Raw genomic sequence first — 25,425 nt, forward strand, 5'->3', positions numbered from 1 at the left:
ACTACTCCTTACCACCAGTGACACGGAAATACAATAGTTAATCCGTCTGTTAATTGTGTTGCTGACACATACCTATATTTGGGTCCGCCAAAACCATTTTTTTCCGTTGTCACACGAAAATACAATAGTTAAAAGGTCTGTTAATTGTGAGTATGAGGACGTGGGAAGACCCCCGCAGCACGTCTCTGATGACGAAACACACATGCCAACTGCTGCAATCTTCTGCAGACCAGTCAGGAGGGCAGGGGTGAGGAGTGGGTGGAAGATTATGTGGAGTATGATGAGGTTTTAGACCTCACATGGCATCCAAGCCATGCCAGTGACGTGTGCAGTTTGGAGGAAGAGGTGGGGGTCACGCAGCGCCAGCTGCACAGCAAAAGAGGGAGCAGGGTGCAAAAGCAGAGTGGCTGCCCCTCAGCCAGTACGTCTGCTACTGCGAAACGTGCCAAGGAACATAGCGCACCAAAGCCAGCGCAAAGGAGTTCCCTGGCGGGGCAGCTCGCTGACAACAAGATGCGAGTGGTGTGCACGCTGTGCAATCAGAGCCTGAAACAAGGCATAAACGCTCTAAACCTGAGCACCACCTGCATGATCCGGCATCTAACCGCAAAGCACGAGCTTGTCATCGCAATTCATACGATTTTCCTTCTTCTTTGTGTGGTGCCAAATCAATTAGAAGTAGAAGTATGCACGTGCTATACACACTAGGTGGTTTCATCCCCCTGAGCAAGACCCTGTTTATTTGAAAATCCATTCACATATATAGCAGACATGACATCACAAAAGGAGTGTTCCTTAAGAAGAGTCTATTGGCTCCTTAACCTGAGTGGTTTCAGCAACTTCAACTCTGAGTTGATAGATAGATTTGAAAACTGCAACCTAACTCCCCCCTTGACCTTAAAGCAAAGAATGCACACACGGCTCATACATCTAGTTTGCTGCCATCCAGTGGACAAAAATGTGTACTACAGGATGTAGACAAATAAAATCCATCTCTTACAAATCCCTCCTTTTTCAGGAAATAGACCAAAGGTGAACAGGCAAAGTGAGGTACTCTCCCAACGCCCTAAACAGCGAAGAGCTGGACTTTCCTTATTGCTTCACCAGGTCCCCTCACCCTCTTTCGGGTTTGCCTTCACCTTGTCCGATTTACCCCGCAACCATCAACAAGGTTTTATTTACTTTAGGATGGAATAATCTTTGTCTTTGAAAGGGGCACAGTACATATACATAGTTTGGGCATGGATGTATTAAACATTTTTAAAAAACAATTTTCCTAAAATGGAGAACTATATAACAGCCTGTTAAAACCAAATGCTAAAAACATTGTAGTCGCTGAACCAGTTCCTAAAACATTATTCTGGCCATGATGTGATTAAGTTCTGAATTTTTCCCGTCAGTTCATCTGATAAAGTCCATCAGTTTCTTCAGATCCTTGGAGATCCTTCCACCAGGGGCCGTGTTGTCCGGAATGTAGATGCAGCAGGTCCTGTAGACCCCTCCTTTTTCTGCTGTCAAGGACCAGTTGGTTCTCTAGAGTCATCACTGGAAAAGAGCTCAGTAGTTCTATCATTCCCTTCGCAGCATCACAGATGTAATTCACAAATCTCTGTTGATGACAATAGAGATGTTAATACAATCTACATTTTTTTTATACTACTAATCGTGGGAATGACTCAAATCCTGCAACTATCTGACTTTTAGCTTTAAATTCTTTAAATTCTACAGACTCCTATGGCATCCATGTACACACGTGAGTCAAGGGATGCAGGGAGTGACCTCCTTAGTCGTGACCGGACATTGTTTTTGCTTACTGATTTGATCCCACTCAGGAGGTGAGAATAGAATAAATGGCACCAGTACTTGATCAGGGTACATTGGCCACTTCATTCTACCTGTATCCTGGGTTGGAGTTTCAAATCTCCACACAATCACCAGATATCTGCGTTTTGATAATTTTGGTTGATAAACCAACTGTCAGAAACTATCAGTCACTACTCGTCTTATTCAGCTGAATTATGTAAGAACAATATCCTGGAGGGAAAACGCCAAAGGGCTTTCCTGTATAAATCCTGTCTCTAAGGCCAGTTTCTCTTTTATATTTTTAAATTGGCCAAATATTTAATGCCAATTATAGGAAAGGATGTAGGAGCCACAGATGCAACTGAACTTTGAGGTTTTTCCCTCACCTACATTCTAAATTCGCCTAAGGGATCTTTGTCACTTACACAGGCTCCTAACACATATATCCCCGAATCCTGTTGCATAGGATTTCTAATGGACAGGAACAGAGGATTACACTCATTATGTTTACAACTGTTTGGTGGTGTTCCCTTCAGGACAGTCATCCTTTGCGACAAACCTTCGCCTTTACTGACTCTAGAGGTAGTTTCCACTGGTTTATATTCCCAACACTTCAGACTAGTGTTCCATTCTGTTAATCTCCAATATCCACAGTTGGTATGGTCATATCTAAACACAATTACCATAGACTGGGTCAGTTCCAGTCACACAGATGTACTTATCAGACCAAAGCCAAGTGTCCTATCTGTCATCTGTCTTACAGTCCACTATACTGCAAAAGTCAACTTAGTTGTTACTGACTCATCTTGATAATATAGCACTGTTGGAATTTGATTTGACTGTGATTTCCCCCTTGTACAATATGGAACAAACATTATGGCTCTTATTGTCCTGGCACTTGATTGCAATATGACACGTAAATCCAATCAGGCTCTTCTTCCAATTCGACAGCAGTGGCGGCGGTTATCAGATAAATATAAAACGTTCTATGTGTAAAAGTCGCAGACTAAGCAGAAGTCCTGAGAATAGGAGTCGATCCTCCCTCCTTATCGCATGCAATCAACAAAACCAAAACTCCAGGTCCGCGCTTCTAAGGAGATAGAGTTGGAAAACGCCTTGTTGAAGGAAAGCGCAGATATCAGGACTTGATGTAGATCTTCAAACCGTAGCTCTAGGACTTTCCACACATCTCTTGTTTCACCACTACCCAATCTCCTGATTGTGAAGAATGAATTGCTTCTATACAGCCTGGATTCTAGAAAACAACTAAAACTTGGAAATACACATTAGATAATCAATTTGTGCAATAGACAACATAATTTGGAAAACTACTATGCTGCATCTGGAGCTGTTGGGCAAACAAAGACCTAATCTAGGGGCATTCCCAAAGAGTACTTCATAAGGATGTGTACTGGATGTAGAAAAACCCTAGGGGTAGATACTCTCACCTCAGTCAGTATCTTCTAGCTGTAGCCTTTGCTACAGGATAAATCTCCAAATATCCTGGAAAGAGATCAATACAGACATATTCACACTGTTCCACCTTTGTTCTGAATGTAGTCAATCCGCAGTCTCTGAAATGGGTAAGATGACCTTGGCATATGCCTTCCTGGAACTCCCATAGTTCTCCCATCATTATTACAGCATTCACTTCTCAACTAACCTAGTGGCAGCATTGCTGAACCCAGAAGCCATCCACCACAGAACCCAATCACACCTTCTCTCTCTTGATTTGTCCATGTTCTAAATCCATCCTCTTTAAGTAGAGTGCCCTCTGAAGAAAGAGTTTCTTACCGACTCGCCAGAGTCCATTCTCAATCATCACTTCTACCTTTATCCTTTGATGTTTCCTTTCAGCCTCTGTAGCCTGTATCTGAAAAAGACAAACTTTTTGGAAGTCCATTGGCCTTAAGCCATCCCATATCGCACAGACTTCCACTTAGCGTAGATTTCAGGTAATAGTTTAGCCTTTACCTCCTCAGGCAGCATTAGGGCATCAAACATCTTTCATACACTCCGCATTCATTATTGACGGGCTTACCCATGGATCAAACGAAATCTCTGCTTCACCAGATTAGACCATAATAATGAGTGATACCATACCTGGATTAATATTGATGTTCGCAGTCTTATCCTCAGCCATCTTACAAACCTCAGCGAGTGTCTTCAGCTCTGTCTCCTGCACTAACATTGCTGGAGGGAGTGGTTCTTTCTTGACCACATCAGATTAAGTAGGAACAGCATCTCCTGTCCGAGATGATCCATCTTCCAAGAACCTGAAATTATCTACCAGAAACTCAAAAATGTGGTTATTAATTGGAGACAGTCATGTGAATTTATTTGAATTTTTATTTATAGAGGTGGAAAAGCACTACTACTCCCAGAAAGCACTACTACCCCCCCCCCCTCCCTCCAGAGGCAGCAGAGTAGTCAGATCTAATTTTGTACACCCTTAAGACTGTGATTCATTGGTGAGAGAAGTAGGAACTACATTACTATCTACTCCTACACATGTGATACTACCCTGAGCCAAGAAAGATCCTGGAACATGTTTGCTGTGAGGCAATGGAAACAGATCCTAAGGATTGTATAGATAATAGGGATCCAGCATTTGATTCTGGGTTGTTAATTCCCTATGGGCGTGGCACTTGAAGGGCTGAACATTTGTAGCTCCTCCCATGGGCGAGGAAGTGGGCAAGTACATACAAAGTCTTCCTTCCCCCTCTAGTGGGGAGGACTGATAGGCAGCCACGCCGCCTTAGGCCTTTGTGCAATTTAACTTTAACAACATGGAGGGACAAAATGGACTTCACTCAGGCCTAGCCAACACTAGACATTTCCAGATGATTCTTAAGACCATCCACAAAGGCAGCACTTAAGATTTTCAAATGGATATCTAAGGTAAGCTCCAAAACCCAAATCCAACCAACTTTCCTGGAGTTTAGTGAAAACTTTCTCCACACTTTCTGTTCTGTCCTGATGCATATTCAGACAATGTCACAGGATAATCACCTAAATGCTTCCCCTCAGACTCCATGATCTCCACTATGCTATAAATACCCAGCTCTTCATTGGACTAAATTTTCCAAATCTAATCAATAAAAGGAAAAAACTCTCCATATTTTAACCAATTTTCTACAAACCGCATAAGTAAGTCCTCTGGAATTCTACTCATCGTGAGAAAATTGATATTACTACTGGGGATATTGGGTGCCGCAGATTTCATAAATCATAAAATGGTGCTAGAAATCTCACATTTTCACTCCTATCTGAATAAGGATTTAGAATAGGGGCAACCTTAGATTGACTGGATTCGTCAGAGATACTTCCAGTTGACATCATAGGAATAATCTCTGCAGGCACATTTTAACAATACACCCGGCCTGCACTCCTATAGAACTGCCTATTCTTGTTCGCAATTACGGACAAGAATAAGAATTTTTTTTTTTTTCGGATGCGCTGGTCTGGGGCACACTCCGGAAATGCGAACAGCACACTGTGTCCTGTCAGCATCCATTCCTGCCCTATAGAAAATGAATGGGTCTGCACCCGTTCCGCAATTTGTAGCACAGGAGAAAGAGGAGGAGAGATGATTCCCACGGTTATCAGCCCAGTCGTCCACAGGTGGCTCCGAGGGTGGGTTCCTGCACCAACAGAAGCCAGGTACACAACTGTCCAGCCAGGGCACAGTTTTGGGGGATGAGGAGGATCCATGTTCACAGCAGGGTGGTACCTAAATCAGCTTGCGGGCATTACTGAAGCGTGGCTTGGGGGATACAGAGGACACAGACTATACACCTCCCACTGAGAACAGGTTGTCCTCTGGGCAGCCTGGCCCACATGAGCGACTACATGCTGCAGTGCCTGCACAATGACCACTGAGTTGCCTAAGTTCTAACCAGTGCTGATTACTGGTGGACACCCTGCTGGATCCCTGCTAGAAGGACAACGTGTCGTCCTTAATTCCATCATTGGAGCATGATCGGAAGATGCACGAGTACAAGCGCACGCTGGTAGACGTGCTACTGATGGCGTTCTCACCTGACGGGCGGCTCAGTGGAAGCCTGAGGCGAAGGAGAAGGAAGAAGTCGCCAACGCAGCTGGGGCACAGTCAGCACCTCAGGAGGAAGGGTTAGCATGGCTGAAATGTGGAAAAGCTTTGTCAGCACGCCACAACAATCAGCACCACCAGCTGATATGGAACGTCTTAGCAGGAGGAAGCATTTCAGCAACATGGTGGAACAGTACATGTGCACACGCCTACACGTACTGACTGATGGATCTGCCCCATTCAACTTCTGGGTCTCCAAATTGGGCATGTGGCCTGAGCTTACCCTTTACGCCTTGGAGGTGCTGGCCTGCGCTGCAGCAAGTGTATTGTCCGACGTGTGTGTAGCACAGCAGGGGGGGTGATCACGGACACGCGCATCCGCCTGTCCACAGCCAACGTGGACAAGCTCACATTCATTAAAATGAACTAGACATGGTTCCCACAGGACTTGTCCGTCCCTTAGCCAGAGTCAAGAAGTATACCGGCTGCACCCAACCATCGTTATACACCTGCGCACTTTGTGCGTTCTCTTTTCCATTTGTCAATGTTTTGGGGATGACAACATCAACCCCCCCCCAACAGTTTCATCTGTCTAACTGTTGTAGGAGAGGACATTTTTCTGTGGAGTGTGTCTGTGATGCTAAGGCCCCTTTCACACGAGCGAGTTTTCCGTGCGGGTGCAATGCGTGATGTGAAAGCATAGCACCCGCACTGAATCCTGACCCATTCATTTTAATGGGTCTGTGTACACGAGCGTTTTTTTTCACGCATCAGTTCTGCGTTGCATGAAAAACACAGCATATTCTATATTCCGCGTTTTGCCCGCAGCCCTAGAAGTCAATGGAGCTTCAGTGAAAAACGCATTGCATCCGCAAGCAAGTGCAGATGCAATGCGTTTTTCACTGATGGTAAACCTTCAGTTTTTTATCATGCGCGTGAAAAACACATCAACCAAACGAAAAAACTGAACGCAATCTCAGACAAAACTGACTGATCTTGCTTGCAAAATGTTGCTAGTTTTCACTGAACGCACCCTGAACTCATCCGGAGCCAATCCGTCATGCTCGTGTGAAAAAGGCCTAATGCGAATTTTTTTACCCAGGACATACAAGCACCAAACTGTCACGCGGCGGCCCTTAGCGACCTGACACAGAATTGGCAGACACATGGAAGAAAACCAAACAGAAAGAGTGCTGGCTCCCTCCCTCGCCTCCCCTGCTTCCACTTACACCGCCATTTCCACCTCCTCCTCCATTTGGACCTCCACCTCCTAGCTCAAGATTATTATGTCTTATATTGGCAGAATAGAGAAATATACCAGCCACCCCCCAAACAATGGCTATAGGTCACAGACAGAATTGACAGACATTAAAAAACAAACAAAAAACAGTAAGAGTGTTTGCTTCTTCCTCCACCGACACCACCAGGTTCACATCCAACTCAACTTCCTACTCCACTTGGACCCTACGGCCTCTTGGTTCAATTGATTTTTATTTTTATTTATTTTATGTTATTTTAAGTCATTTCTCTAGCCACATTTGTTTGCAGGGCAATTGTACTTTTTTACAGCCATTTTTCAGCCCAAAAGTCCTGGTCCTCATTGACTTCAATGGGGTTCATTGTTTGGGGTCAAGTTCGGAACCCAAACTGAGCTTTGAAATGAAGTTCGATCGAACCCCTCGAACACGGACAACCACTGATCCACTCATCACAAATAAAATCACTTATTTTTTTAGGGATTTTCTTTTATTACTATACATTTTTTTATCAATTTTTTTTAAACTAGCCCATTAAAGAATTACAGTCTTGCAAAATCTAACTTTTAATGTACTAGTAAAATTACTGGACTTCACACGGGTCTATTCCATTTGTTGTTTGTGTGGTTAAAAGATACCCACAGCGCCCATAACAGTGACATCCACAGTGCTCCCATAACAGTGACATCCACAGCGCCCCCATAACAGTGTCATCCACAGCGCCCCCATAACAGTGTCATCCACAGCGCCCCCATAACAGTGACATCCACAGCGCCCCCATAACAGTGACATCCACAGCGCCCCCATAACAGTGTCATCCACAGCGCCCCCATAACAGTGACATCCACAGTGCCCCCATAACAGTGTCATCCACAGCGCCTCCATAACAGTGACATCCACAGCGCCCCCATAACAGTGACATCCACAGCGCCCCCATAACAGTGACATCCACAGCGCCTCCATAACAGTGACATCCACAGCGCCCCCATAACAGTGACATCCACAGCGCCCCCATAACGGTGACATCCACAGCGCCCCCATAACGGTGACATCCACAGCGCCCCCATAACAGTGACATCCACAGCGCCCCCATAACAGTGACATCCACAGCGCCCCCATAACAGTGACATCCACAGCGCCCCCATAACAGTGACATCCACAGTGCCCCCATAACGGTGACATCCACAGCGCCCCCATAACGGTGACATCCACAGCGCCCCCATAACAGTGACCTCCACAGCACCCCCATAACAGTGACATCCACAGCGCCTCCATAACAGTGACATCCACAGCGCCCCCATAACAGTGACATCCACAGTGCCCCCATAACAGTGACATCCACAGTGCCCCCATAACAGTGACATCCACAGCGCCTCCATAACAGTGACATCCACAGTGCCCCCATGACAGTGACATCCACAGTGCCTCCATAACAGTGACATCCACAGTGCCCCCATAACAGTGACATCCACAGTGCCCCCATAACAGTGTCATCCCCAGTGCCCCCATAACAGTGACATCCACAGTGCCCCCATAACAGTGACATCCACAGTGCCCCCATAACAGTGACATCCACAGTGCTCCCCATAACAGTGACATCCACAGTGCCCCCATAACAGTGACCTCCACAGTGTCCCCATAACATTGGCATCCACAGTGCCCCCATAACAGTGACATCCACAGTGCCCCCATAACAGTGACATCCACAGTGCTCCCCCATAACAGTGACATCCACAGTGCCCCCATAACAGTGACATCCACAGTGCTCCCCATAACAGTGACCTCCACAGCGCCCCCATGACAGTGACATCCACAGCGCCCCCATAACAGTGTCATCCACAGCGCCCCCATAACAGTGACATCCACAGTGCCCCCATAACAGTGACATCCACAGTGCCCCCATAACAGTGACATCCACAGTGCCCCCATAACAGTGACATCCACAGTGCCCCCATAACAGTGACATCCACAGTGCCCCCATAACAGTGACATCCACAGCGCCCCCATAACAGTGACATCCACAGTGCCCCCATAACAGTGACATCCACAGTGCCCCCATGACAGTGACATCCACAGTGCCCCCATGACAGTGACCTCCACAGTGCCCCCATGACAGTGTCATCCACAGTGCCCCCATAACAGTGACATCCACAGTGCCCCCATAACAGTGACATCCACAGTGCCCCCATAACAGTGTCATCCACAGTGCCTCCATGACAGTGCCTCCATGACAGTGACATCCACAGTGCCTCCATAACAGTGACATCCACAGTGCCCCCATAACAGTGACATCCACAGTGCCCCCATAACAGTGACATCCACAGTGCCTCCATGACAGTGACATCCACAGTGCCTCCATGACAGTTACATCCACAGTGCCCCCATAACAGTGACATCCACAGTGCCCCCATAACAGTGACATCCACAGTGCCCCCATAACAGTGACATCCACAGTGCCCCCATAACAGTGACATCCACAGTGCCTCCATGACAGTGACATCCACAGTGCCCCCATAACAGTGACATCCACAGTGCCCCCATAACAGTGACATCCACAGTGCCCCCATAACAGTGACATCCACAGTGCCCCCATAACAGTGACATCCACAGTGCCCCCATAACAGTGACATCCACAGTGCCTCCATAACAGTGACATCCACAGTGCCCCCATAACAGTGACATCCACAGTGCCCCCATAACAGTGACATCCACAGTGCCCCCATAACAGTGACATCCACAGTGCCTCCATGACAGTGACATCCACAGCGCCCCCATAACAGTGACATCCACAGTGCCCCCATAACAGTGTCATCCACAGTGCCCCCATAACAGTGACGCACATGGCCGGCAAACGTGTTTTGCGATCACAGCACTGGGACCCAATTAGTGGGGTGTCATTGTGCAGTCTGTCCTTTATCAGGGGTGTCATTGTGCAGTCTGTCCTTTATCAGGGGTTTCATCGTGCAGTCCGTCCTTTATCATGGGTGTCATCGCGAAGTCCATCCTCTATCAGGGGTGTCATCGTGCAGTCTTTCCTCTATCAGAAGTGTCATTGTGCAGTCTATCCTCTATCAGGGGTGTCATTGTGCAGTCTGTCCTCTATCATGGGTGTCATCGCGAAGTCTATCCTCTATCAGGGGTGTCATTGTGCAGTCTGTCCTCTATCATGGGTGTCATCGCGAAGTCTATCCTCTATCAGGGGTGTCATTGTGCAGTCTGTCCTCTATCAGAGGTGTCATCGTGCAGTCCGTCCTTTATCACGGGTGTCATTGTGTAGTCCATCCTTTATCAGGGGTGTCATCGTGCAGTCCGTCTTTTATCAGGGGTGTCAATCTATCCTCTATCAGGGGTGTCATCGTGCAGTCCGTCCTTTATCAGGGGTGTCATCGTGCAGTCCGTCCTTTATCAGGGGTGTCATCGCGCAGTCTATCCTTTATCAGGGGTGTCATCGCGCAGTCCGTCCTTTATCAGGGGTGTCATTGTGTAGTCCGTCCTTTATCAGGGGTGTCATCGCGCAGTCTATCCTCTATCAGGGGTGTCATCGCGCAGTCCGTCCTTTATCAGGGGTGTCATTGTGTAGTCCGTCCTTTATCAGGGGTGTCATCGCGCAGTCTATCCTCTATCAGGGGTGTCATCGCGCAGTCTATCCTCTATCAGGGGTGTCATCGCGCAGTCCGTCCTTTATCAGGGGTGTCATTGTGTAGTCCGTCCTTTATCAGGGGTGTCATCGCGCAGTCTATCCTCTATCAGGGGTGTCATTGTGCAGTCTGTCCTCTATCAGAGGTGTCATCGTGCAGTCCGTCCTTTATCACGGGTGTCATTGTGTAGTCCATCCTTTATCAGGGGTGTCATCGTGCAGTCTGTCCTTTATCAGGGGTGTCATCGTGCAGTCTGTCCTCTATCAGGGGTGTCATAGCGCAGTCCGTCCTCTATCAGGGGTGTCATCGTGCAGTCCGTCCTCTATCAGGGGTGTCATCGTGCAGTCGGTCCTCTATCAGGGGTGTCATCGCGTAGTCCGTCCTCTATCAGGGGTGTCATCGCGCAGTCCGTCCTTTATCAGGGGTTTCATCGTGCAGTCCATCCTTTATCAGGGGTGTCATCGCGTAGTCCGTCCTTTATCAGGGGTGTCATCGTGCAGTCCGTCCTCTATCAGGGGTGTCATCGTGCAGTCCGTCCTTTATCAGGGGTGTCATCGCGCAGTCCGTCCTTTATCAGGGGTGTCATCGCGCAGTCCGTCCTTTATCAGGGGTGTCATTGTGCAGTCTGTCCTCTATCATGGGTGTCATCGCGCAGTCCATCCTTTATCAGGGGTGTCATCGTCCAGTCTGTCCTCTATCAGGGGTGTCATCACGCAGTCCTTCCCCTACCTTGGGTGTCATTGCGCAGTCCTTCCCCTACCTAAGGTGTGTGAGGGTAAGCATACAGGCGTCCATTTTGTATATGTATTCAATTTAAATCTATGTATAACCTGCACTTTAATCGGAGGGGATTTATCCTTGGAGGAAGGAGTACAAATTATGCAGTGGGCACCTACTCCCCCCACACTGGTCATTTATTTACTTATCTCAAACTAAACCTAGTAACTTAAAGCTTGTCTACACTAGGACACTTTTACTGCGCTTGTGTATAAATACATGCACTGCTCATTATAATAGAGGGCATCACGAGGAACACATCTTGTATGTGTCTGTGTCGAGACCTTGAGCCGGCTCACTCAACTTCAGAACTATTAGGGGACCTCATCACATCAGAAGGTCGGTTTGCGACCACAGAAAATGGGGCCCAACGTGGGGCAGAACATCTAGTAAGGACATTCGGATCGACAATGGCAAGTGCCCCACCGGGAGAAACAGACCATAAAGCAGCTGCACGGTAAGAAATGTTATTCTTACAAAATGACCCTCTGTCCCTCCCTGTGTTGACTGCTAAGTCTGGGAGAGTGCTACATGTTTTAATTGTCCCGTCCAAAGAACTGTGATATGGATGTGATGTTCGTTTAATGTTATGCTGCCAATGTGGAGTTGACAGTCTCCACAGACCAGGGTTTGTCATGGGCAACTGGTATTATACATAGTAATGTAAGTGGGAAATTCTTCATCTTGTAAGTGGGCTGCAGTGTGATAGTGCTAAAGAAATCCATAAGGTCAAGTAATTAAGGAAATCTCCATTTGAATAGCTCTAGATTGCATGTTGTTTTATGAGAATCCCTGAATGAGGTGAAAGAGTGTGAGTGATCTATGAGGGACAAATGAATAAGTCCCTGATTGATGAGGGATTCCAGTAGGTGTGGCGTCCTGTATGTCACAAGATGAGTCTGTCTCCAGTAAGAAATATAACCAGCAGGAAATTTCCATAGGGAGAAATTACTCTGGGGACACAGTTAATAAAAAAAAAAAAATTGATCAGGGAACCTTCCACGAAGAAGGGTTTCAAAAGAGGCTTTATCCCGAAGACACCATAGACTCATCACATGGTGCATGAGTGAATGAAGCCAGGGGATCCCATCATAGCGGTGACTTTTAGACTACAAAGTCAGAGACAAGCCAAGATAATTGGAGTCACAGTGTTACCTGAGTGTTTGTTTTGGAGAGAGATGTATTCCAGATTCAGAGGATAAAACTTGACTCTGTAGACTGAAAACACCCCCAAGAAGATACAGAAAAGATCTAGGGAAGGACAGAAGTAAGTCTGAGATGGTGATAGAGAAGTAGAGAGTGTCACTATAGTATTGTGTGTACTGATAGTTTATCTGGATGGAAAAATTAAAGGAACACCCCATGTTGAGGTTACTATAGACCTGGATGGTCCCCAGGGTGGTCTGTGCAGAAGTCCTGACTAGATGTACCAGAAGACTGTCTGAGGAAGGAGGACCTAGACTAGGTGTACCAGAAGGACTGTTGTCAGATGGAGGAGGAGCTAGACTAGGTGTACCAGAAAGACTGTGAGGTAGGAGGACCTAGAGTACGTTTTAACTAGGTGTAACTAGCTTGCAGCATTCTCAAAGTGCAGCATTACTAAGTGCATCTGAAATATTCAGGAGACTAACTTAGAGCTTTTCCACTGTAGCAGAACTTCAGCTGTGTTTTTGGTGGCCACTCAGACACTGTGCTTCAAAACAGGTAAGGAATTTGTTAGACAGATTTTTGCTATTGTCTGATTGCAAATGAGCATAGGGTGATTAAGGTGAAAAGTCGTCCCTGCCCTTCCTGGGGTACATCATCTTAGATCATGGTCTCAAAATGGATCCTGGAAAGGTGGCAGCAGTGTTCGACTGGCCCCGTCCCTCCGGCCTGAAGGCAATACAAAAGGTCTTGGGTTTTGCCAATTACTATCGTCAATTCATCCGTAATTTTTCTACCCTGACAGCTCCTATTTCCGGTCTGACCAAGAAGGGTGTCAATCCCAAACAATGGTCCCCTGAAGCAGAGACGGCATTTTCCCCCCTCAAGCAAGCCTTTTCTTTGGCTCCAGTCCTTAGACGCCCAGAACCCAACAAACAGTTCTTCTTGGAGGTGGACGCATCCTCCGTGGGAGCCGGGGCGGTCCTGTCACAGAAGAATGCCTCAGGTCGTATGTCTCCTTGTGTTTTTTTTTTTTCTAAGTTATTTTTAACTGCCTAAAAAAACTATTCTATTGGGGACGGGGAACTCCTAGCAATTAAGTTGGCTCTAGAGGAATGGAGATATCTTCTGGAAGGTTCTAGCCTACGGTCATAATTTACACCGATCATAAGTACTTGATCTATTTGCAGACAGCTAAACGACTCAATCATCGTCAGGCTCGTTGGTCTCTCTTGTTTACCCAATTTAATTTTCAACTGCATTTTTGGTCTGCTGACAAAAATATCAAAGCGGACACTCTCTCCGGGTCCTTTGAAACCACAGATTAAGTAGACGAACCCCAGTTCATCATTGAACCAACTAAAGTAGTCCCAGTGTCTCCAGTCTACCTGTCCAAGGTTCCCCCAGGTAAGATCTTTGTTCCAGAATCTAAACGAAGGAAGGTTTTACGGTGGGGGCATGCATCCAAGATTGCTGGCCATCCAGGTCAACAGGGGACCTTGAATCTCATCTCCAGACATTACTGGTGGCCATCCATAACAGCGGATATTGGAGACTTTGTGGCTTCCTGTACCTTGTGTGCCCAGAATAAGTCTCCCAGACTGAAACCTGCAGGTTTATTATTGCCTCTACCGGTGCCTGAGGTCCCCTGGCAGCATATTATTATGGACTTTATAACCGATTTACCGGTCTCCGAGGGCTGTACAGTCATTTGGGTTGTCGTTGACCGTTTTTCTAAGATGTCACACTTTATTCTGCTTCCAGGTCTGCCATCTGCTCCTCGTCTGGCTGAGCTATTCATTTTACATATCTTCTGCCTTCATGGATTTCCTCTCCATATCATCTCGGATAGAGGAGTACAATTCACCTCCTGGTTCTAGAGATCTTTATGTAAGTCTCTGAATGTCTCTTTGGACTTTTCTTCTACCTATCATCCACAGTATAACGGCCAGGTGGAACGCATGAACCAAATATTGGTCAGCTTCCTGCGACATTTCACCAATGCCCATCAGGACGACTGGGTGAAGCATCTTCCCTGGGCGGAATTTGCTCATAACAATAGAGTCAACCAAGCCACAGGTAAATCTCCATTTTTTGTGGTTTACGGACGACATTCAAGTGTTCCTCTTCCCGTGCGGCCTTCATCTGAAGTTCCTGCGGCAGATTCCTGTGTGGAGCAGCTGTCTCGGGTCTGGTCTGACACTAAGGTATCGCTTCGGAGAACAGCGGACCAGATAAAAAAAGGTCTGTGGATAAGAGGCGCAGACCTCCTCCTCAGTTTGCCATTGGAGACGAGGTATGGCTTTCTTCTAAGAATATCCGTCTCAGACTTCCCTCTTACAAACTGGATCCACGATTCTTGGGACCTTTTTCTGTGATCAAGAAAATTAATCCTGTTGCCTACAAGCTCAAACCACCAACTACCTTGCGGATTCCCAACTCATTTCATGTTTCGTTACTTAAGCCAGCTGTCTTTAACAGATTTTGCAAAGGCACTTCACAGAACCCTCCTCCTGTCACTATGGATGATGAGTTTGAAGTCAAGGACATTCCAGACAGGAGGATTATCAGAGGTAAGACCTTCTATTTGGTGGACTGGAAGGGCTGCGGGCCTGAAGAAAGGTCATGGGAATCCGCAGAGAATATTCATGCCCATCTGTTGCTCCAGGTCAGCCGTGTGGAGGAGGGGGCGTAAGAGGGGGTACTGTTAGTATGGGGTCTGCGTCCCCACCGCAGGGTGGCAGATCGCTGTCTGCACATCGCAGCACTATGGGTCCCGGTACTGGCTTACCTTGTAGGAGATGCAGGCACCCGCCGCATCCGTCCTCACTGCCAGGTGTTATCTGATGCGCTATAGCACGCGCGCTCACACCTCTCCCTTTCTTATAGGAGTAGGCAGCTGGTTCCTCATTACCATCCCCACCCAGAGGCGGACTATTTGTATTTAAGGCTTGAAGTGCCCAAGCGTGGTTGTTGTACCTCTTGACTCCCGCTGAAGCGTCCCACTGTTTCTGTTTATTGGATTTCCTGGATTCTGACCTCTGCTTCGTTTGACTACGCATCTGCCTGCCGTCTGGTTATTGGATCACCTGGATTATAGACCTCTGCACTGCCTGCCTACGCGTCTGCCCATCTCCTCCTGTAAGTCTGCCTGGATCCAGACCCTGCACTGCCTGACAACCAGACCGCTTAGATCTGCACGCTATATTGCTCTGAACTTTGTGTTGCCTGTATCTGTCAAGTGACTTTTGAATAGTGTCTGCCAGTAAAGACCATCTGTTCCTTGATTCTGCCTTTGTTGGACAAGAGGATTGCAAATCAAAGGAGGGGGGGGGGGGGGGTAGGCGGAGATTAGCTCACATAAATCTGACATCCCTTTGGAATGAAGAATCTCTGCTTGTTCATCTGTGAGATCGGCTGCAACAGACTTAAAAAAGGAGTTACTTTACTCCAAAACGCGTTGTCACCTCTCAAAATAAGTCTTTGATTGTACATTCCTGTGGTTGTGATATTGAGCCATACAGATTATACAGCCACCACTAGAGGGAGCTCACTACATACAGATTAGGCTACTTTCACACTAGCATTCGTCGTTTGAAGGGGCTCACGAGCGGACCCGAACGCAGCCGTCCAGCCCTGATGCAGTCTGAATGGAGCGGATCCGCTCAGACTGCATCAGTCTGGTGGCGTTCAGCCTCCGCTCGGCTCGCCTCTGCACGGACAGGCGGACAGCTGAACGCTGCTTGCAGCGTTCGGGTGTCCGCCTGGCCGTGCGGAGGCGTGCGGATCCGTCCAGACTTACAATGTAAGTCAATGGGGACGGATCCGTTTGAAGATGCCACAATATGGCTCAATCTTCAGGCGGATCCGTCCCCCATTGACTTTACATTGAAAGTCTGGACGGATCCGTACGAGGCTATTTTCACACTTAGCTGTTTATATGCTAAAATAATGCAGACGGATCCGTACTGAACGGAGCCTCCGTCTGCATTATTATGATCGGATCCGTTCAGAACGGATCCGATCGAACGCTAGTGTGAAAGTAGCCTTATACAGTCACCACTAGAGGGGGCTCACTGTGTACAGATTATACAGCCACCACTAGAGGGAGCTCACTACATACAGATTATACAGACACCACTAGAGGGAGCTCACTACATACACATTATACAGCCACCACTAGAGGGAGCTCGCTACATACAGATTATACAGCCACCACTAGAGGGAGCTCACTACATCCAGATTATACAGCCACCACTAGAGGGAGCTCACTACATACAGATTATACAGCCACCACTAGAGGGAGCTCGCTACATACAGATTATACAGCCACCACTAGAGGGAGCTCACTACATCCAGATTATACAGCCACCACTAGAGGGAGCTCACTACATACAGATTATACAGCCACCACTAGAGGGAGCTCACTACATACAGATTATACAGCCACCACTAGAGGGAGCTCACTACATACAGATTATACAGTCACCACTAGAGGGAGCTCACTACATACAGATTATACAGCCACCACTAGAGGGAGCTCGCTACATACAGATTATACAGCCACCACTAGAGGGAGCTCGCTACATCCAGATTATACAGCCACCACTAGAGGGAGCTCACTACATACAGATTATACAGCCACCACTAGAGGGAGCTCACTACATACAGATTATACAGCCACCACTAGAGGGAGCTCACTACATACAGATTATACAGCCACCACTAGAGGGAGCTCACTACATACAGATTATACAGCCACCACTAGAGGGAGCTCACTACATACAGATTATACAGTCACCACTAGAGGGAGCTCACTACATACAGATTATACAGCCACCACTAGAGGGAGCTCACTACATACAGGTTATACAGTCACCACTAGAGGGAGCTCACTACATACAGATTATACAGTCACCACTAGAGGGAGCTCACTACATACAGATTATACAGTCACCACTAGAGGGAGCTCACTACATACAGATTATACAGCCACCACTAGAGGGAGCTCACTACATACAGATTTTATTACAAGACCCGGAGGCTCATATTGCTATTCTCCTTCTTTACTCTGACCAATAGCAGCAAAGAACAAACAAAAATATTGAAACATGTCATCAGCCCCTCCCCCTAGTCTCTCTATAACAGGCCACTCCGCCTGCAAATCCTCCTCTTTCTTTGCTGCTGACCGCAGAGATAAGTACCTGTGTTATATGTCTGATTGACTGTCCTATTTTTATATTGTGTTTTTTCCCTATTTTTGGCATTTTTCTGTTGCTTTTTCACAGAGGTTATTGGGTTAATCATCACCCTTTTTCCTTACGCCTTTATTCCTTAGGCACAGCTTTGGTGACCCCCCTTTTTTGGGGGGAACTTCTATTCTAGGTGTGCTAATGCTATAGTTTGATGGTATAGGGGTCTACCCTATGTTCTATCCCCAGGAGTCACATATTTCGTTTGTGTTTTTTCCTGCTTTTATTTTTCGGTATACTTGGCGGTTTGCTAGCTGCGCTTCAGTCCGCTCACCCCACCTCTCTGTTTTCCCTCACTGGGGTTCGTTCCCGCCGCGGCTCACCTTTCATCTTGCCGCCGGCTGTCTCTTCTGCTGCCGCTTCGCGCCGCCCGAGATCTCGCGAGATCTCGGGCACTTCCGCTTCCGGTTTCCCCTCACTGCGGCGCTCCGGAGCGGCGGCCTCTGCCTTCATAGGATCGTTCCCTTTGCAGGTTCTTCTCTCAGTGCCCATCGGTTTTTACTCCCTGGCTGGGGAAATCACCTCTTGCCAGTGGAGTCGTTAGTGGTTTTAATAAGATAATAGTGATATTAACCCTTACCATCCCACATTATTATTAAGGGCAGGCTGCAGCTAACCATCATTATGCCCAATACCGATTACAGTGGGCAGGGCCCAGTGGAGGATGACATTCCCCTTGTGGAATTAACCCCTTCTGGGCATGATTGCCAATCAGTTTTGGCTCCTACAGGTAGTTCCCTGGCTCTTCAATCAACCCTGTCTGATGCCATTGCAGCGGCTATGGGATCAATGACTTCGGTCATTTCCCAGACTATCGCTCAGGCCCTCGCTGCCCATCCAGCTGCCTCTCCTACCCCGCAGCCCGCTAGGGTTCCTAAACCAGCCGGGCCAGGGCCAGCCTCCAGAAAAAGAAATAATAAGGGTGATGATGTTTCCACCAATGTTGGCGCGCCTGGTCCGCGCAAGAGAGCCTGTACGCGTCAGGCAGAACGTACGCGCAGTTGGAAAAGTGCTAGAGCACAGCAGGATACAGGCTCTGAAGTCGGTTCTCTCTGTCCGGTGGAATGCCTCAAGGAGTATGAAGCTCGCACTTCCCTTCATCGATCACGGGAGTTTTCTCATCTTTTCCTCTCTACCATTCGTCCGTTTGCCCCGGTGACCACTCCCACGCTGGCTAGGTGGATGAAGTGGATCATGGAATTGGCGGGCGTGGACACTTCCGTTTTTTCGGCACATTCCGCTAGGGGGGCATCCGCTACCTCTTTGGCGGTGTCTGGCGCCAGGTTGGAGGACATTTTGAAATTGGCGGACTGGTCCAGAGTATCCACGTTCAGAGAATTTTACTTCCGTCCAGGTCCTCACGTTTTCTCGTCAATCATTGAGAATTTGTCTTAACTTTGAACTTGCAATATGAGCCTCCGGGTCTTGTAATAAAATCAGGTGATTTTCCTATTTCATGACGTAAAGTCATGATTTTATTAAAGACACGGAGGCGAGTATTGCCCACCCTGAGTTCCCTCCCTATGTGTATGTTTATTATTATGACTGATGTTTATTCTACACGTGTTATTGATTTGTTGTCATGCGCATGTTGATCTTAACTCTATGAGTTTTTCCTGAGTAGGTTTATCGCAACCAGTTGATTTTGGATACCATGTCCCAATTTTGTTACTGCCATTTTCTGTTTTTCACCTTTTCAGGTTGAGACCGGCCCGGTGTGCGGTGTCTGTTGGTCTACGTCGTCGGCAGTTTGGTTCCGGCCGTTCGGTTGATGTGGACAGGACGAGGAGCATCCTTCGGCGCTGTTTCCGGCTCTTCCCGTTTCGCTTCCGGATGGAAGGCGGTTGTTGTTCCATGATGTTCTGGGACTTTTGGTTTTCCGGTTCTGTTGGATGTTCGGACTTGAGTTACAAAGAAAGAGGAGGATTTGCAGGCGGTGTGGCCTGTTATAGAGAGACTAGGGGGAGGGGCTGATGACATGTTTCAATATTTTTATTTGTTCTTTGCTGCTATTGGTCAGAGTAAAGAAGGAGTATAGCAATACTCGCCTCCGTGTCTTTAATAAAATCATGACTTTACGTCATGAAATAGGAAAATCACCTGATTATACAGCCACCACTAGAGGGAGATCACTACATGCAGATTATACAGCCACCACTAGAGGGAGCTCACTACATACAGATTATACAGCCACCACTAGAGGGAGATCACTACATACAGATTATACAGCCACCACTAGAGGGAGCTCACTACATACAGATTATACAGCCACCACTAGAGGGAGCTCACTACATACAGATTATACAGCCACCACTAGGGGGAGCTCACTGCATACAGGTTATACAGTCACCACTAGGGGGAGCTCACTGCATACAGGTTATACAGCCACCACTAGAAGGAGCTCACTACATACAGATTATACAGCCACCACTAGAGGGAGCTCACTACATAGAGATTATACAGCCACCACTAGGGGGAGCTCACTGCATACAGGTTATACAGTCACCACTAGGGGGAGCTCACTACATACAGATTATACAGCCACCACTAGAAGGAGCTCACTACATACAGATTATACAGCCACCACTAGAGGGAGCTCACTACATAGAGATTATACAGCCACCACTAGGGGGAGCTCACTGCATACAGGTTATACAGTCACCACTAGGGGGAGCTCACTGCATACAGGTTATACAGTCACCACTAGAGGGAGCTCACTACATACAGATTATACAGCCACCACTAGAGGGAGCTCACTACATACAGATTATACAGCCACCACTAGAGGGAGCTCACTACATACAGATTATACAGCCACCACTAGAAGGAGCTCACTACATTACAGATTATACAGCCACCACTAGAGGGAGCTCACTAAATACAGCCTCCACTAAGTGGAGCTCACTTTATAAAGATTATACAGCCACCACTAGAAGACAGTGGAAACTATACATTGTAGTGGCTGATGCACTTCAGTGGGAGCTGAGCTGCAGAATGCCGGCGGTAGAAGCTTCAGAGAGAACGGAGCATTTCATCTACTGTATAGTCTCTGATGCTGCCAGACGATCATGGGGGTGCCAAGTGTTGGACCAGCACTGAAGTCCAGATTAATGAAGCATTCGGTTCAAAGAAAGGATAAGTGGGATGGAGATATTGGAAGAATTCAGGATCATGGGTGGAGATCCTGGGGAAAATCTCTCACCTGATGGTAAGGCACTCCGGTTGTCACATATCTATCTGACCCAGAAGACACCTAAACTCCTGGCTGATATTGCCATGGTGCAGGTGATGTGCTGCTGATATGAGCGCAGGGTCTGGAGGAAGTCCTTACTGTTATACATGATGCACACTCCGTTTATACTGAACCATCTGGGCCACTTCAAGGATCTCATCACCTCCGGGGAAACCTGCCTTGTCCACAATGTGGTATTTGGCACAGGAGCCGACTGCTCTGCCTGGACTGAAGGAAGCGGGGCCCTCGGTAAGGAATTTAATAATGAGATCAACCGGCTGGTGACCCTGGAAAGGGGAGTGCGCAGGAGCAAACAGCAAGTTTATTAAACTGCGGCTCCCCTGGAGTGACACATCGGGACTCATGTCCAGGGAACTGGTGAGATGTGGAGGACTATATCCAGCTTTGTCCCGATTCCCATCTTCTGCCCCTAGTGGGTATTAATATGGTTCGCATTTCTTTTCCTCAGAGGGGTCTGAGGGCACGTGAGGCCGCTTTAGGGGTGTAAAGTGATGCCCTTGGGGGTCAATAAGCTTATGGTATCTAAGAGGGAGGCAGTCCACACAGATCTCATGGCTGGAGGACATCTACATCATTACTGGGGACTCTCCTAGGGTTTGTGCTCTAAAGTTTTGTTTGAGGGTTCATTTGTAGGGGTTGATGGGGATGTTTTTCTTGTGTTTGAAAATATAAAACTTTACTTAGGCTACTTTCACACTAGCGTTCGATCGGATCCGTTCTGAACGGATCCGATCATATTAATGCAGACGGAGGCTCCGTTCAGTACGGATCCGTCTGCATTAATAACTTAGAAAAATTTCTAAGTGCGAAAGTAGCCTGAGCGGATCCGTTCAGACTTTCAATGTAAAGTCAATGGGGGACGGATCCGCTTGAAGATTGAGCCATATGGTGTCATCTTCAAGCGGATCCGTTCCCATTGACTTACATTGTAAGTCTGGACGGATCCGCACGCCTCCGCACGGCCAGGCGGACAGCTGAACGCTGCAAGCAGCGTTCAGCTGTCCGCCTGGCCGTGCGGAGGCGAGCGGAGCGGAGGCTGAACACCGCCAGACTGATGCAGTCTGAGCGGATCCGCATCCATTCAGACTGCATCAGGGCTGGACGGAGGCGTTCGGGTCCGCTCGTGAGCCCCTTCAAACGGCGCTCACGAGCGGACCGACGAACGCTAGTGTGAAAGTAGCCTTAATCTTACACCTCACCCATCTGCAGACACACAAACCGATTTTCCAGTTGATGGAATCTTTAGTGGAGAGGGTTCTCACAGGCCAACTCACATGTAGGCCAGGGGGTGCTGCTCATATAGAGTATGGGGCACAGATGATTGTTCATACCTTATACAGTTTGCATCGGGATGTGTGAAGTTCTTTTAGATGTGCACGCATCCACCCTCAGCTCTCATAGGAAGGAGCCTCAACTCTCATGGGAAGGGCCCTCAGCTCTCTTGGGCACAGCTCGTGGCAAACACGGGCAGGGCTCTCAGCTCTCATGGAAAGAAGTCTCAACTCTACAAGAAAGGACCCTTGGCTCTCTCGGGCAGGGCCTCAGCTCTTGGCTCACACGGGCAGGGCCCTCAGCTCTCATGGACACGGTTCTCGGCTCATGGACAGGGTCGTCAGCCTTCAGGGGCCGTCAGCCCTTGGCTCTCTCGAGCAGTGCCCTTGGCAGAGTTCTTGGCTCACACAGGAAGGACACTCAGCTCTCTCGGACAGGAGCCTCAACTCACAGGGGCAGCACCCTCAGCTCTCTCGGACAGGAGCCTCAACTCACAGGGGCAGGGCCCTCAGCTATCATAGGCAGGGTTCTCAGCTCAAGGGCGGGGTCCCCAGCTCTCTAGGGCAGGGCCCTCAGCTCTCTCGGCTCAAGGGTGGGGCCCCTGGCTCTCTCGGGCAGAGTTTTTGGCTCACAGGGGCAGACCCTCAGCTCTCTCGGGCAGGAGCCTCAACTCACAGGGGCAGCACCCTCAGCTCTCTCGGTAAGAAGCCTCAGCTATCATAGGCAGGTCCCTCAGCTCTTATGGGCAGGGTTCTCGGCTCTCTCCGACAGGACCCTTGGCTCTCTCAGGCAGAGTTTCTGGCTCACATGGGCAGGGTTCTCGGCTAATGGGTGGCGCCCTCAGGTCACAGGGCCAGGACCCTCAAATCTCTCAGGCAGGGCCCTCAGCACCTGTCAGTAAGCTCAGGTTTCTTGTATGCCCCCCTAGTATATGTTATGTACAGTGCCCCAGAAGGTAACGACATGGTACAGATGATGTAAATGATGGAGGAGCCGCTGTCATCAATCAATAAATTTTATAAAATGAGAGCAAACATAGATATGAATGTGAAGCAGCTGCTGCAGAACCTCCCCCCCCCCCCCCAGCCAGGAGCATTAAGTGCAGAACGAGACACGATGCAGCGGGGGAGCATCTGCAGTCACTGGGTATAAATAGCATGAACATTTCCCCTCCCTCCCCCCACAGGAGGAATCTTAAGACATTGCTAAAACATCTATAGGTAGGCATCTGCAGAGAACAGCAAGAGGTTAATAAATATAAAATCCTGAAAAACGTGAGGAGTCCAGCGCACACACACACACACACGTCCGCCCGTCTCTCCTGAGGGACTGTTGCTGCATAGAAGAGACCAGATCTGGAGAAGAAATAATTGCTGCATAGACACCAGATCTGGAGAGGTCATGGGTCCAGGGTCACGTTTGGTCCTCATCAAACAGTGTGAACTTTGGCTTTACCTTGACGGAGATGTTTCTTCTGCGGATGGTGCTCTTAGGGGAGAAGGAGCGAAGGTCCAGGTTACCGTGGTCTTCCTCCAGCTGCCTTGCTGTGCATGTCGGGGTGGGCACTTTGATCGTATTGCCAAATTTTGAGTAGTCCACCGAGTACCTGCTGTCTTCTTCTGCTATGGTGGGCACAAAGCGTTGACCCCACAGAATCTCATCAGCCAAGTATGATGTCCTGGCCTGGGTGGTCATTCCGGTGGTCTCCACCACCCCTTCTAGGATGACAATGATCTCCAGGTCTTGCTGGTGAGTGAGGTCAGTGGCGGAGATGTCATACAGCGGACTGTCCTTGGTGATGGTGTGGCAGATGATGAGTGGTGACACCAGAAAGATACCATTGGTACTGATGGGGTTCTCCATTTGTATATCTATCTGGTTGAGGGGCAGGACCTCTCCCTCCAGGCTGCTGGACTTCTTGACCACCTGCATGTGGATGGTGGCGCTGATGATCATGCTCTTCCGCAGGTCTCCAACCCTAAACATGAAGCAGAGTTTGCTGTTTCGTAGGGCAATGACGGCGTGCTTGCTGAAGATGAGGGTCTCCGCTCTACGGTGGGCCTGCGCCGTCTTCATGAAGATACAACCCAACATGATAGCATTGGTGACCAGACCTACAATGTTCTGAATGATGAGGACTAGGATGGCCAAGGGGCACTCCTCTGTGATCATTCGTCCCCCAAAGCCGATGGTCACCTGCACCTCAATGGAATAGAGGAAGGCAGCGGTGAAGGACTGGACGCTGGTCACACAGGGCACAAAGCCTTCCTCGGTGTAGTCCAGGTCGCCATGGGCGAAGGCGATGAGCCACCAGATCATCCCAAAGAGCAGCCAGGTGCAGAGGAAGGACATGGTGAAGATGAGGAGGGTGTGATGCCACTTGAGGTCCACCACGGTGGTGAAGACGTCCAGCAGGAAGCGGCCCTGCTCCCGGATGTTCTTATGGGCCACATTGCAGGTCCCGTTCTTGGCCACGAACCTCGCCCTCCGCTCCTGCGCCCGGTACTTGGGCTCATTGATGTCCTCGGCCAGGCGAGTGGTCAGCACGTACTCCTCCGGGATCAGACCCTTCCTGGCCAGCATGACTGCAGCCGCCCGCTGCCGGAGAGCTCTGCCCGGGCTGCTCGGACGGGGCTCCCCATCTGTGCACGCCAATCACAGGGCGGCGGGGGATGAGGGGCCGGGCGCCGCCACACGGAGCACCGGGGCACCTGGTACCTGAGGCCGGGGCACTCCGGGACCTCCAGCCGGTACCGCCGGGCGCAGCAAACACCGGAGCCGCAAGAGAAGGCAAACGGCTGCAAAACGACACCTGGAGCCGGTGCTGGAGTTCCGGGACGCGGCCGCCAGAGGGAGCAGCGCGGCCGGGAATGGCAGGTGCGGAGAGAAGCCCCGATGTGATCGGCCGAAGATATCCCCTAATCATGATAGGATCGCCCGAAGATATCCCCTAATCATGATAGGATCGCCCGAAGAT

At 48.7% G+C, this 25,425-nt stretch overlaps 1 protein-coding gene across 1 annotated transcript; it reads right to left on the reverse strand.

Annotated features, from left to right (window-relative positions):
* Nucleotides 1-23,565: 23,565 nt before the first annotated feature.
* LOC122921057 (ATP-sensitive inward rectifier potassium channel 11-like) lies at nt 23,566-25,261 on the reverse strand. Its single transcript, XM_044270950.1, has one exon. It carries the CDS (start codon nt 25,029-25,031, stop codon nt 23,862-23,864), a length of 1,170 nt encoding a protein of 389 aa, XP_044126885.1. The 5' UTR covers nt 25,032-25,261; the 3' UTR covers nt 23,566-23,861.
* Between the last annotated feature and the right edge of the window lie 164 nt (nt 25,262-25,425).

The sequence above is a fragment of the Bufo gargarizans genome, chromosome 10 (assembly GCF_014858855.1).
Source record: "Bufo gargarizans isolate SCDJY-AF-19 chromosome 10, ASM1485885v1, whole genome shotgun sequence".
Taxonomy (NCBI): domain Eukaryota; kingdom Metazoa; phylum Chordata; class Amphibia; order Anura; family Bufonidae; genus Bufo; species Bufo gargarizans.